Source organism: Mesoplodon bidens (genome assembly GCF_964165515.1).
Source record: "Mesoplodon bidens genome assembly, chromosome: 4".
Lineage (NCBI taxonomy): Eukaryota > Metazoa > Chordata > Mammalia > Artiodactyla > Ziphiidae > Mesoplodon > Mesoplodon bidens.
The window spans coordinates 147,447,977-147,464,736 of record NC_138160.1 but is presented as its reverse complement, the minus strand read 5'-3'; the positions used below and the strand labels follow the sequence as shown (position 1 = coordinate 147,464,736).

The 16,760-nt window shown below is 47.0% G+C and overlaps 1 protein-coding gene across 1 annotated transcript in view; it reads right to left on the bottom strand.

The window, feature by feature from the left end:
• Window positions 1-16,760, bottom strand: part of RFX2 (regulatory factor X2) — a 98,904-nt gene that overhangs the window by 48,749 nt on the left and 33,395 nt on the right. The window contains exon 2 of the mRNA XM_081230728.1: window positions 3,109-3,227. Within this exon, the coding sequence (XP_081086854.1) occupies window positions 3,109-3,151 (43 nt within the window). The 5' untranslated portion in view covers window positions 3,152-3,227. The remainder of the gene's footprint in view (window positions 1-3,108; window positions 3,228-16,760) is intronic.

Below are 16,760 nucleotides of genomic sequence, written 5' to 3'. Positions count from 1 at the left end.
GAGGAGGAGAGTGTGAATTTCTAATCGTGCATTTCCTGGGTCTCCAACATTCTCTGCCTTCCTGATGGAACTGACCTTTGGAATTATCCTGCTGGAATCTGCTTAATCGAGGTCTCTTGTTTATGGTTTTCTCTGACCGTTTTAAACCAGTCCTTTGCCCACTCTGCACCACTCTGTTCCCGTCTGAAGCCAGGAAGCGAGTAACTTCAGCAGCACTAGGAGGAAATGGATTAGAACTCTCCATGAAACGAATCCAGTGGTGAGAAAGTGAGCAGGCTGACTTTGCTGAGACCAGTCCCTTGTTCCACAGTTGAAGTCTTGTGAGTGTTGGGATAGACAGTGGGCCCATGCTGTGCTTAGTGTGGCCAGAACACACCTTCCAGAATGCAAGTGAGTCTAACACACTGCTGACCAGCAGGCACTGTCTGTCTATCACACTGCTTAGTGTATATCGTTTAGACCAGAGTCAGCAACCTTTTTCTGTAAAGGACCAGATACTTTGGGGCCCACCTGGTCTCTCTTACAACTATTGGACTTTGCGATCATAGCACAGCAGCAAAAATGGCTGACATGTGAACGAATGAGCCTGGCTGTGTTCTAATAAGACTTTATTTATAGCAACAGGCGACAGGCCAGGTTTGGCCCATAGGCCATGGTTGCTGGTCACTGGTCCATATAATTTTTTTTTTTTTCTGCACCATGCGGCATGCAGGATTATAGGTCCCTGACCAGGGATCGAACCTGGGTCCCCAAGCAGTGGAAGTGTGGGGTCCTAACCACTGGACCACCAGGGAAGTCCCCGGTCCATATAATTTGGGTTTAATAAAGTGACGTGGTTTTGGAAGGTGGGTAGAAAAACTACACTGTCTGGAATCAAAGCCTGAGGCCACAGGCCCTTGATCCAGCACCTAGTTCTTGTGGCCACGTCTCACCAACGTGACAGGACTAGAGGAGCTCCGGAGGGCAACTCAAACTGTGTGGAGGGTGGAGCTGTTGACATTTAAAGACAAACGCAAGTATCAGACACGGGTCTGAAATGCCAGCAGTGGTCTTCCCGAAGCTTGCCAAGTCATAAAGAAAGCTGATTGAATCCTGGAACCCCAGAAGCCAGGTGTAGCCCTTAAAACTTAGGATGGGAGTTTGGGCACAGATGACTTTGGGGAGCTGTAGTGGGTTGAATAGTGTCCCCCCCACCCCCAAATTCATGTCAACGTGGAATCTCAGAATGTGACCTTATTTGGAAATAACGTCTTTGCAGATGTACTCAAGCAAAGGCTTAAGGTGAGATCATACTGGATGAGGGTGGGCCCTAAATCCAGGTGACAGTGTTCTTGTAACAGACAGAAAAGACACACAAGGAAGAAGGCCATGTGACAATGGAGGCAGAGACTGGAGTGACGCAGCTACAAGCCAAGGAATGCCAAGGCTTGCCGGGGCCACCAGAGCTGGAAGATCCTCCCCTAGAGGGATCATGGCCCTCTTGACACTTTCTAGTCTCCAGAACTGTAAGAGGATAATTTTTTGTTGTTTCAAGCCACCCAGTCTGTGGTACTTTGAATGGCAGCCCCAGGAAACTCACACAAGGGTCCCTACGGTGCATCCTGCAAGGTTTGGTGTCCTGCTTCTGTGCCAGGCACAACTCAGGCAGCTGACACATATTTATCAAATGAATGAACACTTTAGTAACGCCTTAGTATTACATCTGATACTGAATTATGAAAATTTACATATAGCATTTCAGATAGTGAGAGTCTATGAAAGCACTTTATAAAACAGATAATAATACACAGAATTATTATTTCAAGAGGCAGTACAGCTAGGAAATACAAATAGGTTCATAAAGGTTTCAGAAAATGTACGATCTACCTGGTTATTTCAGGGGTAACTAAGACCCTTCTGGAAAAGGTAATGACCTTTTGAGACCGACTGCTCTGCTCGCCCTGATTCATCCCTTGACGCTAGGATCAGACAGACAGACTGACAGATGCTGTGTGGGACAGCCTGGCTGCTCTAATATATGAACACACAACAGGCCCATCTACAGAGAATGCGGAATCCTTCCTCAACCACCTAAGATAATCAAGGTTGTAGGTTGCACAAAAGCTGACCCAGTTTCCTGAAAAAATGTTTTATTTGGGTCCATTAATCAAGGGCTCTGAGCACATCAAAGTTTAGGTTTTTTTTTTTAAAAATGGCTTTTAGGGCTTCCCTGGTGGCGCAGTGGTTGAGAGTCCACCTGCCAATGCAGGGGACACAGGTTTGTGCTCCAGTCCGGGAAGATTCCACATACCGCGGAGCGGCTGGGCCCGTAAGCCATGGCCGCTGAGCCTGTGCGTTGGGAGCCTGTGCTCCGCAACGGGAGAGGCCACAACAGTGAGAGGCCCGCGTACCACAAAAAAAAAAAAAAAAAAAGGCTTTTGTATGTATTTTTTAAAGATTTTTTGGATGTGGACCATTTTTAAAGTCTTTATTGGATTTGTTACAATGTTGCTTCTGTTTTATGTTTCTGTTTTTTGGCCGCAGGGCATGTGGGATCTTAGCTCCCCGACCAGGGATCAAACCCATACCCCCTGCGTTGGAAGGGGAAGTCTTAACCACTGGACTGCCAGGGAAGTCCCAAAAAATGGTTTTTAAAAGGCATACAAAAGAGCACTGACTTTCAGTAATGGTAGAGCAAATTGGTTGGACTAACCCTCCTGCAGATAACAACTAAAAAATCTGGGCAAAGTATTTTTTTTTTAAAGCAACTATTTAAAGACACCGGAGGGTGACCAAAGCAGGCAGACACTGCCAGGGGGCCCACCCTTGAAAGACCGCTGTCAGACTGGTTGGTGACTCTGGCTTTTTGCTTGGTGGCACACCCCAGTCCACAAATGCTTGGGTGGCAGAAAGCATCAGCCTGGTCATCTTGAAGTGTCAGAGTGTGTGTGTGTGGGAAGAAATAGAGCCACACAGCAGGTGAACCCCCAAATCCGACTATAGGGTCCACCCAAATCTTTAGCCAACTGGCTAGAAGCCACACATATTGGGGGAGTCATGGGGGGTCTTGGAGAGAAACTGGCAGTTCAAAGATGAAAAGACTATGTGGAGATTTCAGCTGCTACTCACTGCAGGAGGGGCAGAGTTTGAGTCCAGCCAAGTTAAATGCCATCGGGGGGAACACAGTAGAATCCAGAGACTCTCCAACATATCATTCATGATGTCCAGGACCCAAGAAAGACCACGAGCTATGAGAAGAAATAGGAAATTGTGATTCATACCCAAGGAAAACAAACAAAAAAAAGGAGTCAATTACAACCAAACCAAGATAATCCAGGTGACACCGATAAAGCAGCTACTGAAAATAAGCTCAAGAATTTAAAGGAAGTTATATGCACAATGAACAAACGTATGGGAATCTCAATAGAGGAAAAGAAAATTTTAAAAAAGAACCAAGTAGAAATTCTGGAGCTGAAAAGCAAAATAACTAAAATGGAAATTTCACTGGATATGCTTCACAGCTGATTAGAAGTGGAAGAAGGAAGAGTCATTGAATTTGAAAATAGATCAATCAATTTGAAGAACTGAGAGAAAAAAAGTTAAAGAAAAAAAAACAACACAAAAAACAGAACATGCAATCTAATATACATGTAACTGAAATCCCAGAAGAAAAGGAGAGAATGGGAAAGGAAAAAAAAGATATATTTGAAGAATGGCCAAACACCTCTTAAATTTGGTGCAAGACATCAACTTACAGGTCCTTGAAGTTCAACAAACCCCAAAAAAGAGAAATACAAAGAATATCAACTTAGGTGTGTCATGGTTAAACTGCTAAAATAAAAAAATAAAAAGATAATCTTTAAAGCAGTAAGAGAAAACTACATATTATATTTCAAGGGAACAACAGCATGGATGATAACCAACTTCTCATCAGTAACAATGGCAACCAGAAAACAATGAAATGACATCTTTAATGTGTTGGGGAAAAAAACCCTGTCAACCCAGAATTCTATATCCAGCAATGCTATTCTTAAAAGGAAGGTGAAAATAAAGACACTTTATGCTAAACGAAACCTGAGAAATTTTGCTGCCTATACTATAAGAAATGCAAAAGGAAGTTCTTCAGGATGGAAGGAAATAAAACCAGATGGTAAACTGGGATGTACATGAAGGAATAAAGATCACTTGAAATGATAAATATGTGGGTAATTGTAAAAGACTGTATTGTTTTCTTTCCTTCTCTTAATTTCTTTAAAATGTCTATATTTATTTTTAAAAATTTGTAACACTCTCTTGTGGGATTTATAATATATGTAGATATAATCTATATAACAATAATAGCACAAAGGAATGGGAGGGTAAATGGAATTACACATGCAAGGTTCTTGTATTTTACATGATGTAGTAAAATATTAACTCTACCTAGTTTGTGATAAAGATGCATATTGTAAACCCTAAAGTAACCTCTAAAAAATACAAAAAGACATAGCTAAAAAATTAATAGAGGAATAAAATAAAATACTAAACATAACTGATTATCCCCAAAGAAGGCAGGAAATGAAGAACAAAAAGCAGATGAAACAAATAGCAAAATGGGTTTCCTCTATCCAGACATATTAATAATTACATTACATGTAAATAGAGTGAACACTTGAATGAAAAGGCAGACATGGTCAGCCTGGATAAAAGACAAGATTGCATTATATGCTGTCTAAAGAAACCCTCTTTAAATATAAAGGCATACATAGGTGGAAAATACTGGGATGGAAAAAGGTAAGCCATGCAAATGCTAATGTTAAGAAGGTTAGACTGGCTATAATGATCAGACAAAACTGACTTCAAGGCAAAGAACATTACTAGAGATAATGATGAACATTTCATCATAATAAAATTATCAATTTATCAGGATGACATAATCATTACAGATGTGTGTGTACCTAGTAATACAACTTCAAAACAGGACCAAAGGAAAAATCAATAAATAAGTAATCATAGTTGGAGATTTTAAACACCCTTCTTTCAGTTATTTTGACAGAAACTAAACAAAAATTCCAATAAAGCTATAGCATATCTGAGTGACACTATCAATCACATTGACCTAATTAACATTTATAGAACACAAGCACCCAAACCTGCACTTTCTTCTCAAATGTACATGAACTATTCGCAAAGATGGGTCATATACTGGGACATAAAGCAAGTCTCAATACATTTCAAAAGAATGAAATTATACAGAGCATGTATGTACTCTGAGCATAATGGAATCAATCAGAGATCAATAAGATATCCAGAAAAATGCCAAAATATTTAAAAAATAAAAAATATGCTTCTAAAATAACCCACAGGTCAAAGAATAAACCATAAGAGAAATTTAAAATATTCTGAACTAAATGACAATGAAAACATGACATATCAAAGTTTGTGGGATGCATCTAAAGCAGTGCTTAGAGGGAAATGGTTAGCTCTATAAACTTATATTAAAAGAAAGGCTTAAAATTAATCATTAAGTTTTCAACCTTAGGAATCTTTAAAAAGACAAGCAAATTAAACTTAAATTAAGTAAAAAGAAGGGGGAATTCCCTGGTGGTCCAGTGGTTAGGACTTGGTGCTTTCACTGCCAGGGTCCAGGTTCAATTCTTGGTGGGGAAACTAAGAAAAAAAGAAAAGAAATTTCAGTTTTGAGGCAATTTTGCTTTGGTTCATTTTCTCTGTTGTTTGGAGAGGTTTTTAAAAATTTCATTAATTTCTCCTTTATCGTTTCCTTCTTTTATTTTTATTTTTATTTTTTTGGTCATGCTGCATAGTTTGCAGGATTTTGTTTCCCCGACGAGGGACTGAACCCAGGCCATGGCAGGGAAAGCCCGGAATTCTAACCACAGGGCCACCAGGCAACTCCCAAAACTGAAATTTCTTCAAAAAAGAAATGAGCTATCAAGCTATGAAAAGACATGAAGGAAACATAAATACACATTACAGTGACCCTCGAACAACTCGGGGTTAAGGGCACTGATACCCGCCACTCCACGTGCAGTCAAAAATCTGAGTATAACTTCACAGTCGGCCCTCCGTATCCACATTTCTGCATAATTGAACCAACCAAAGATTGTGCAGTACTGTACTAGGCATTTACTGAAAAAAATCTACAAATAAGTGGACCCATGCAGTTCAAACCTGTGATGTTCAAGGGTTAATTGTACTAAATGAAAGTAAATGCATACAGACTGTATGATTCCAACTATGTGACATTCTGGAAAAGGAAAAACCATGGAGACAGCAAAAAGATCAGTGGTTGCCAGGAGTTGGTGGAAGGAGGAATGGATAGGAACACAGAGGATCCTTAGGGCAGTGAAAATGCTCTGTACAATACCATACATTTGTCCAAATCCATAGAACGTACAATACCAAGAGTGAACCCTAGTGTAAAGTATGGACTTTGGGTGATAATGACTTGTTAGTGTAGGTTTATCACCTGTAACAAATGTACCATCTGGTGAGGGATGTTGATAATAGGGCAGGTTACACATGTGTGAAGGCAGAGAATATACAGGAAATTTCTGTACCTTCCTTTCAATTTTGCTGAGAACCTAAAACTTCTCTTTAAAAAAATCATAGAAAAAAAAGAAAAGATTGACAACTCCCTATACAAGAATGAAAGAGAAGAGAAAAACACACAAATTGCCAATGTCATGAATGAAATGAGATACACCTCTACAAATCTTACAGAAATCAAAATGATAATAAGGAACTATTATAAACAACTTTAGCCAATAAATTCAGTAATTTAGATCAAGCAAACACTACACACCAAAACTGACACAAGATGAAATAGGAAATATGCATGTCATACATCTAACAAGGAAATTGAATACATTATTGAAAACCTTCCTACAAAAAAAAACTCTAGGCAAAAACAGTGTCACTGGTGAATGATATCAAACACTGAAGAAGGAATTATCACACAAATTCCATCAGCAAATAGAGAAAGAAATACTTCACAACTCATTTCATGAGGTCAGCAAAAACCCTGATACCAAAACCTGATAAAGATATTACAAGAAAAGTATTTAGACCAATATCTCTCATGAGCACATAGGCAAAAATCATAACAAAAAATAATAAATCAAATCCAGCAATATATAACCAATATAACCCATACTTATGTTGTCAATTATTTTTTTTTCTAATGAAGCCCCAGCTCTTTTCCTCCTCAGTTATTTTTGACAAAGGTGTCAAGGCAATTCAACAAGGAAAGGTAATCTCTTAAACAAATGATATATCCACATGGGAAGGAAAAAACAAATGAACCTTGATCCCTACCTCACACCATACACAAAAATGATTTTGAGTTAGATCACAGACTTACACATAAAAGCTAAAACTATAAAACTACTATGAGATGACAGGGGTGTAAGCAAAGGTTATTTAGACAGGGTACAGAAAGTAATGAACATAAAAGAAAAAACTTGATACATTAGATTTCATCAAAATTTAAAACTTCTGCTCATTAAAGGATTTCATTAAGAACCCAAATTGGTAAGCCACAGTCTGGGAGAAAATATTTGCATAACTTGTATCTGGAATACAAGGGCTTTTATCCACAGTATATAAAAAGGGCTTTTATCCACAGTATATAAAAATCTCCTACAACTCAATAATAAGAAGACAACCTAATGGGCAAAAAATTTGGATAGGCACTTCATAAAGGTATACAGATGCCCCAAAAGGATATGAAATAGTACTCAACCTCAATAGACACTCGGGAAATGCAAACTAAAACTGCAATGAGATGCCACACACTAGAATGGCTAAAATAAAAATATCTGACAACAACCAATGCTGTGAGCACATGGAGAAACTGTAACTCTCACACACTTGTAGGGATGTAAAATGATACACCACAGTGGAAAAAAGCTTTGGCAGTTTTCTAGCAAGTTAAACCTACCCTTTAACCCAGAATTCCTCTCCTGGATGTTTATCCAAGAGAAATGGAAACATATGTCTTCAAAAAACTTGTATAAGCATGTTCATAGCAGTTTTCTAGACAAAAAGGAGAAATAACCCCAATGTGCATTAGCAGAAGAATGAGTGAGAAACTGCAGACTGTGTTAAGTTAATGACGCATAGTGTAATCCCCCAACCATTAAACACACCCACACACACAGCCAAAAAGCTGATGGGGAACACTATTCATTGACAGAAAATTATGAACTACTGATAAACATAACACATAGGTGAATCTCAAAATCATTATGCTGAGTGAAAGAAGATGGATCCAAAAGAGTATATACATAATACAGGATGGGCAAAGCTAATTAATCCAAGGTTAAAAAAAATCAGAAAGAGTGTGGGTGCAGGGATTAACTTAGGGAGGGATGGGGGGAAACTTTGAGAGAGGTGGATGGTCATGTTCTCTATGTGATAGGGTGTGCATTACATGGAATATCCACCTGTCAGAACTGGACAGCTAAGATTTGCACATTTATTGTCCGTAAATCTTTTTTTTTTTTGGTCGTGCCATGCAGCTTTCGGGATCTTAGTTCCCCGACCAGGGATCGAACCCGGGCCCCTGGCAGTGCAAGCACTGAGTCCTACCCACTGGACTGCTGGGGAATTCCCGGTCTGTAAATCTTAACCTAAAAAAAACCTTTAGTAACAAGTAGAGGATGGGGAGTGGTTTTTGGTATAGGTGGTACAAGATGCAGGAGGCTGATAACTGTAGGAGGCCGGTGGTGACTCCACAGGGTTCATTATCCTGTGGGTGGATTTTGTTGATGTTTGAAATTTCCAAAATAGAAAGTTAAACAAAAAAACCCATCCGGCTATTAGCTTTCAGCCACAAAGAATAAGCGCAAGCTTCTGCCTTTCTCCACATGTGCTGGTTTGCTGGGCTAGCAGCCCTTGAAGAGGAGGCCAGTCGTTTCGGGAGTCCTTCTGGAAGGTGTGGGGCAGGATCAGGGTGACTCCTGGGGCAGCGTGGAGGTGGCCTGCCCGTGAGGACAAGGGCAACCGGCAGCCACACACAACGTGAAGTCCTCTGCTTTCCCTTTTCCCTGTTCAGCCGTGTCAGGCTCCTCGGTGATCCCAATCACCTTGGGCGGCTGCACTTGTGCTCTGAACTTGAACTTGAACTTGTGATAGGAACCTTGTGATAGGAATCATTCCGTTGCTGTCTTCCCCGCTTGTTCTATCACAGTCACTTGTCCTCTCTCCTGTTTTTTCTTCCCCAGGCCAGGACCTGAGCCTTCTTTCTCTATCTGCCACCGCTCCCTGGAACACGACCCGCGGCCCAGGCTGGCCAGGTTGGCCCAAAGCTCTTTGTGCTCAGAGACACGCCCAGCATGTTGTTTATAAGCCGAGCACATTTCCTTTGCCATCTGGTCCATGATAAGGGCAAACTTGAGAAATAGAGTGGAAAAGTGCAGGGCCACGGTGCCACTTCCCCTCCTGGGCCAGCCTGGCATTTAGAAGGCACGGCTGACCTCTGGAGACGCTGCCCAGAAACACCCACCAGCAGGAACCGGGGCGAGGGTTCCTGAGTGTATGTGAGGGGGCCAAGCAGAGACCCGCGGTCTGCAGCCCTGGATCAGGGCCTCCATGAATGAAGCTGTCTGGGCACAAAGGGAAGAGGCTTCTGTTTACGGGAGAATACTCTGGTTACCTAGTAACCAGTAATGACAGGAAAGGAAATGCAGAAAAAGCTGAGGGCAATTTCTGGGCCTGGTTCCTGGTCCAGCGCTGACTCACCATGACCTGAAGCAATCTCCTGTTCTATTCCCCGTCCCTCCCCAAGCCAAGGGGAGTGATCACCTGCCTCGCATAGGTCTGGTCCGTATTTAGGAAGCAGCATGTCATCTCTGGGTAATTAGGGGAGAGCCGGCCTGTTGGGTTTCTACTTCCCTTCGTTCTGATTGGCCAGTTAACTTCCGCTCTGGGGAGACGCAGGCCTTTTACTTTTACTTTGCGGAGAGACACATGGCCTCCTCGGGACATCGGTTCATGTTTTGCTGGTACTTGGTGGCATCTGGATGGCACCTGGGTTCATTGGCCCCCAAGAAAGCAATTCATTTCTTCCTTATGGACAAGAAGGAACAAGTCCAGAATGTTCTTAAGAGCATGAATTGTTTCAAACACCGGGGTCTGGTCTGATGCTTGTGTTGACATTCCCAGAGCTATTAGGGGAACCAGAAAAATCAGGTCCCTTTTTTTCTCTTGGGTCCCCTTCAGTCTGAGGCCAGGTCTAGGGAGCAAGCCACATGGAGTTTAGATTCTCTGCTGTCCCTGCTGGCGTGTGGCCCCTGCTGAGCGCCAGGCACCCTGAGGAGACCCGTACACTTGAAGAACTAAATGGCCATCTCCTCCTTGCAGAAAAGTGGATCCTTTAACCCTCCATGATGGTGGAAACCACATCCTTTCTCTCTTGGACACTCCCATGCACCACCCACCCCAGTAGGCACTGATGCAGGGTCCCCACTGCGGGCAATCGTCTGGTCACTCCCTGTGGGGGGCTGGCCCAGGCACTATGGGTGCTGATGGAATCCCTGGCCCCCACCCACCAGATGCCAAGAGCACCTCCCAAGCCTGAGTCTCTGATGCACTGCTGAGCATCTCTGGGGTGTGGGGTAGGGTCGCCCCACTTGAGAAGCTCTGTTCTCAGGGAACATGCAGCCTCTGGCAAATGAGCTGGACAAACGGCGCTTGAGTACAATGGACTCACAGACAAGTTGAGAATGGGGACAGTGACAAAGAGGGCACTGTGGTGACCTGGGCACCAAATCACTGCAATCCAGCCAGAAGGAGGGGGGAAAACGACTGGACCCTTTAAAATCTACCCACTCTTTCCAGTCGTCATAATTTCAACTCACATCAAGGGTGACCCATTGTTCCCTCTTGGCCTAAACTTTTTGGACACCCTGGCATTCCTCAGTTAATTTTCAGTTTTGTGGTTTTTTTCCTTTTGCAGCCATGGACTTTGAAGGATCAGAGTTGGCTCCGAGTCCCTCTGGAATGAAGTATCTTCAGAATTCAAATTCCTTTTTCTTTGGTAAGAACTGGGCTTCTGTTCCTGTTTTCTTGTTGGAAGCCAAGCTTTCCCTCTTTCTCCAGCAGAGAGAAGATCAGGCTCAAGCCCTGGAATTGGCTGTCAGAGGGCTCTAAGCTCAATGCAGGGGGTGGGAGGCAGCCAGGTCCCCGGCCAGTCCCATGGTCCCAGGGTTCGGGGTCGAGTGGGACAGGCCCCTCTGAACTCCAGTGACAGCCACCTTTCCTCCCCCGCACTGTAACGCGGCAACACCCTCTTACTTTCCTCTTAAAGCGACATGATTTGACTATTAATGTAAAAATTGTCCAAACTGAGGTATGGTTACCTTGTCTGGGATGTGGTCTGATTTTAGTTGCCACTGACAACGTCACAGATTCAGGGGAAAATGTGAATTAAAAAACCACAGATGTAGAGAACAAAGGTATGGACATCAAGGGGGGAAAGTGGCGGGGGAGTGGTGGTGGTGGTGGGATGAATTGGGAGATTGGGACTGACATATATACACTAATATGTCTAAAATGGATAACTAATAAGAACCTGCTGTATAAAAAAATAAATAAAATTCTAAAGAAAAACCCCACCCAGGCTGCCCTGACCCTATCACCCAGCACATGTGCTCCTGGCAGGCACCCACCCTGATTCCATACCTTATTAGTAATCACTTAATAACACCGTTAAGACTTGGGTTCCAGGAAATGGAAATTCTCCTCTGGTTGGGCAGGGTGGGGGGCACCCCAAAGTTCAGCACATCGGCCTCTTATCTTTTTTTTTTTTTTCCTTGCGGTATGCGGGCCTCTCACTGTTGTGGCCTCTCCCGTTGCGGAGCACAGGCTCCGGACGCGCAGGCTCAGTGGCCATGGCTCACAGGCCCAGCCGCTCCGCGGCATGTGGGATCTTCCCGGACCGGGGCACGAACCCGTGTCCCCTGCATCGGCAGGCGGACTCTCAACCACTGCACCACCAGGGAAGCCCCGGCCTCTTATCTGTCCCCGGAGAGTGGGCCGGAGAAGTGTAGTACACTACCCGCATACACACAAACACACATGTACACACGCACCCACAACGCACACACATGCACACCCATACACATGTACCAACACCCCCACCCCACGAATACACACAGATGCACACACAGAAACATATAGGGGATACAGATACATAAACATGCACACACATGTCCACAACCGCCCTGCACAGGCTAACATGAGAGAAAGTGGCCCCAAACACTCCTAAGACACTGTTGCCCTTTTCCTACTTCAGATACGTTTCTATTAAACTGAAGGTTGACTAGGTCCAGGGTCCCAGCAGGGAAAAACAAGTGATCTTCATAGTAAAAAAGGGGGGACCCCTATGTTTGCATATTTGCACACATGCATATGGGAAAAAACTCCTCAAAATACAGGCTTTTCTCTACAGAGAACTTCATCCCGGGATTCCGCTCTGAAATTGTCCCCGTCACCCCGCTTTCTGACACAGCTTCTCCACCCCAGCTCTTGGTCGCACCCCGCCCTCCACTCCCACAGCCCCCCAGCCCACATCCTCCTCCATCCGGCCAGGATCCCTGGATCCTGACCCAACGTTTCTACCCCTCTATTCCTCAGCTCCCATTACTCCTTGTTTATTTTTTGAAATTAAAAAAAAATTTAAAGAATTTTTTGGCTGCACCGCTTGTTATGTGGGATCTTAGTTCCTGGACCAGGGATCGAGCCCGCATCCCCTGCAGTGGAAGGGCGGAGTCTCAACCACTGGACCGCCGGGGAAGCCCGGGGAAGCCCCCGTCACTCCTTGTTGATGACGCCCTTCCTGCTACAGCGGCAGAGCCGCGTGGATGGCAAAGCCGAGAGGTTCACTCCCCGGTCCCCTCACAGAGGAGGCTACAGCTCTGCTCTAGGTGTGGGGAGGGGCTACACCGAGGGCCCCAGGCCTTAGTTTCGGCGCTGATCCAGGGTGGGAGGCCGCCTCCCTCTGCATCCTCACGTCGGCCCCACCACCCTCCTCCCTGGGGCTTCAGGGCCGGCTTTCAGGGTCATCACAACCCTCTCCCTCGTGGTTGGGCTGCACCTTGGGATTCTGACCCCTCGTTTCTGGTCTCCTCCTCCCTCTGATAGTGTCTTCTCGGGCCCTGGTCCGGGCCCTCTTGGTCCTCTCCCCCCGGCGCCAGGTTCCCATTTCCAGACGCCCACCAGACCTGGGCGCCGCTCCGGTGCCTCAGCAAATCCAAAAGAGAGCTTCTTCCCCCCCCAAATGGCTGCTGCTTCTGCGTTTCCTAAGCCCCTGGGCTGTTGGAGCCATTGGGCATCTCCCTCGGCCTGGTGGCCACATCTAACTGGTGACTTGGTCCTCAGGTCTCCACCGGGCCCTCCTCAGGGGCCTAGACCGTCCCTGCCCCTTGGGCTCGCACTGCAAGCTCTGGATCTGCCTCAGGGCAGCACGGGTTTTCAAAATCAACGGCTATCCGAAGCCTAAATGCGGAGGTGGGGGTCCGGGACACGATGTCAAGGGTCTGTGGTCCTTGAGCGGTGGAACACGTGTGGCCTTCACGCTCACGCAGCAGCTCAGACCCTCCGACCTGAAGACGGTGCATCCTAGCTACCTGAGAGCCCTGCTCCGCGCAGCGCTTGGAAGAAACAGCCACCTGGACCCCTTCCCACTCCCCAGCCTGCGAGCTCCATCAGGGAGAAAGGCTGAATACTCTTCATATGTCACTTGCTGGGACTGTGGCCGAAGCCTCAGCTTCTTTATCCGAGAAAGGGGTGGAATGATGTACTGGTTGTGCCCACCCCGAGCCTGGATCCCAGCCGGTGCTCGATAAATAAAATATGACCTCGTGGAAGAGAAGAGGGATGACAGCCACACTAGACTCCAGCACAGCGCGTTCCCTGTGTGATTGCAGTTCTCAGGAAACTACTCCTTTATCAGCCTCAATTAAAAAACAACAACAAACAGACTGAGGCTCAGAGAGGTCAAGCCATGAGTCCAAGGTCACACAGCATGAAGTGGCAGAGCTGGATCTGAACAGGGTCCTCCTTTAACAGGAGGCATGAGTTTATGAAGACCCCCCGAGTCTCTCACTGTCTGTACGCGCGGGGTCCATGTTTCCTTCCCGTAGAAATTACTCCCCAGGCCCCACGCCAAAGAAAACTCAAAATAATATCAGCAACATGGGCTCAGAGTTCTGCTTTATAAGTTTCTACAATTTAGCTCAGTTACCAGAGCTATGAATGAATTATGTGAATCCACGTTGGGCCTGCGTGTTTCAATTCCCTATCCGGTGCTTCACCTTCTTAGTAACTGGAAGGAACTTGTAGAAAAAGACCCTGACAGTCACCGTTCCCATCGTCTTTCCCCCCAAGCAGTTGCCCGCGTGGGTAAAGAAGCCTGGGTCCCGCCCTTGACCGGCGGCGCATGCTCAGTGCCCACCTTCACTCCCAACCCTGGAGACTGATGTCTCATTTCCACCACCCCCCTCCGTCCTCTCCCTATGTCCCCTCTCCACGGGGGCATGCCGCCCCTTCTGCACCCACCACGTCCTGCCCTCTGCTCTGATGCGCTTCTGCTGTGGCTCCATGGGGACTGCCAGGCTTCCCCTGGTTTCTTTCTTTCTTTTTTAATTAATTAACTCATTCATTCATTCATTTATGGCTGCGTTGGGTCTTCGTTGCTGTGTGCGGGCTTTCTGTAGTTGCGGTGCGCGGGCTTCTCATTGTGGTGGCTTCTCTTGTTGCGGAGCACGGGCTCTAGATGCGCGGGCTTCAGTAGTTGTGGCTCAAGGGTCCTAGAGCGCAGGCTCAGTAGTTGTGCTGCACGGGCTTAATTGCTTTGTGGCATGTGGGATCTTCCCGGACCAGGGCTCGAACCCGTGTCCCCTGCACTGGCAGGCAGATTCTTAACCACTGTGCCACTAGGGAAGCCCCTTCCCCTGGTTTCAGCCACCTGACCCCTCGGCTCCCCCAGTTCAGCCCAAACATAATTCAACACTCCAGGCTCTGAGACCAGGGCCGAGGGGGCTGCTGGCCTGAGGGAGGCCCCTGAGCTGTGCCACCTCCACCCTGCAAGTCAACGTCTTTGTAGAATGAGGGTGGCCAGCGTGGGGTCAAGGCAGATGCAGCCATTCTGGCGTGGAGGCCACTGGAGGATTGGCTGGTGTCCCTGAGAGCACTGAGGATGGCCCCTGCCAGGATGGGACAGACGGGACCCCACAGAGCAGGGCCAAGGCCAAGGCCAAGGCCAGGCTGGAGAGCACCTGGCCCTCCAAGTGCCGACGGCTCAGTTAGCGAGGGCTTCAAAGGGGACTAAGTATCACAGCGAGCAGCAGCTACAGCCCCCGGTCAAATCATCTCAGCCCCTAGCGCGCGATTTCCCCAGCTCGGCACAGAGGCCACTGGGCCAGGACACTCTTGGATGTGGGGCCAGCCTGGGCACTGTCGGGTCCTGAGCGGCATCCCCGGCCCCAGCCACTCGGTGCCAGAAGCACCTCCCCAGCTCTGACAACCATAAATGGCTGAGACATCACCCAGTGTCCTCTGGGGGCAAAGTCAGCTGGGGATGAGAGGCACTGCTTCGCCTTTTCTGAAACTGCTCATAAATTATAACCTCATTTTCACACAGTTCCCAGGAGCCTTGTATGTGCCTTAAAGTTTGAGAGGAGCTGCTCTGAGCCAGGATGTTTTAGCCTCAGCACTAGACACCTTTGGGGCCCATCATTCTCTATGGGGGGGCCGTCCTGGGCGCTGGGGGGTGTGGAGCAGCCTCCCTGGCCCCCAGCCCCTCGATGCCAGGAGCCCCCAGTGGTGATGACCACAGATGTCCCCAGACGTCGCCCAGCATCCCCTGGGGCAGGATCATCCCCAGGGAGACCCACTGGTCTAAGGCCACAACCTCGCTAAGCATGGCGTTTCCACGTCAACCACACACCCTTCTCCACGCCCGTGGCCTCGGACCTGCTTCCTATGACACAACTGTGCACGTTTGGCTTCTGGACCAGCCAGTCTGCCTCGAGAAAACAAAGTCTGGGTCTTAGTCATCCTTGCAGTCCCCTCCCAGCCCCTAGCGAGTTGCCCATGATGATCCTCCAGAGATATTTTGGAGCGAGCAGATGGATGAGGGCCCTGCTGCCTAGGCTGCCCGCCTGTCCTGTCTGCCTTTGCTGAGCCAGTTGCCAGCTCCGCCTTCCACTGGCCAGGGTCCCCAGCCCCAGGTTCCTGGGTGCAGTTTCATCAGTGTCCAGCTTTTGCATTTGGGCAGGTGGAGAAGGGACTGACCTGACTCATCCCCTCCTCCCTACCGCCCAAGTCTTCAGAGTGGCCCACACAGCAGAGGCGGGGCAGGGCGGGATGACAAGGAACAGGTCAGGAGCTTCTTCCCGGACAGCATCTTCTGGGTCTGAGCCTGGTGACAGCCCAGCACAGGACAGGGCTGCCTTGGTGCCAGGGCACTTCCCATCCCCCTCACCATCCCCAGAGATGGCCAATGACCATGGGTGATGGGCAGTATCTCTGTGACGGATTCGGACAAACAGGAGGCTGGCTTTCTTCATCCTACCGTCAGCACACCCGGAACCTTCCAATTTACCCCTCCTCCCCTCCCCGTCATCACTTCACTCCGGAATTTAAAAAGCAGAGAAACGGCCTACCTAAAAATGGAGAACTTCCACTTGAAATCACAGTGCGGGAGGGGCCCTTAAAATCTCCTAGCACAGCTCTTTCACCCAATGGAGGAAGGGCTTTACCCAAAGACGTTAGGC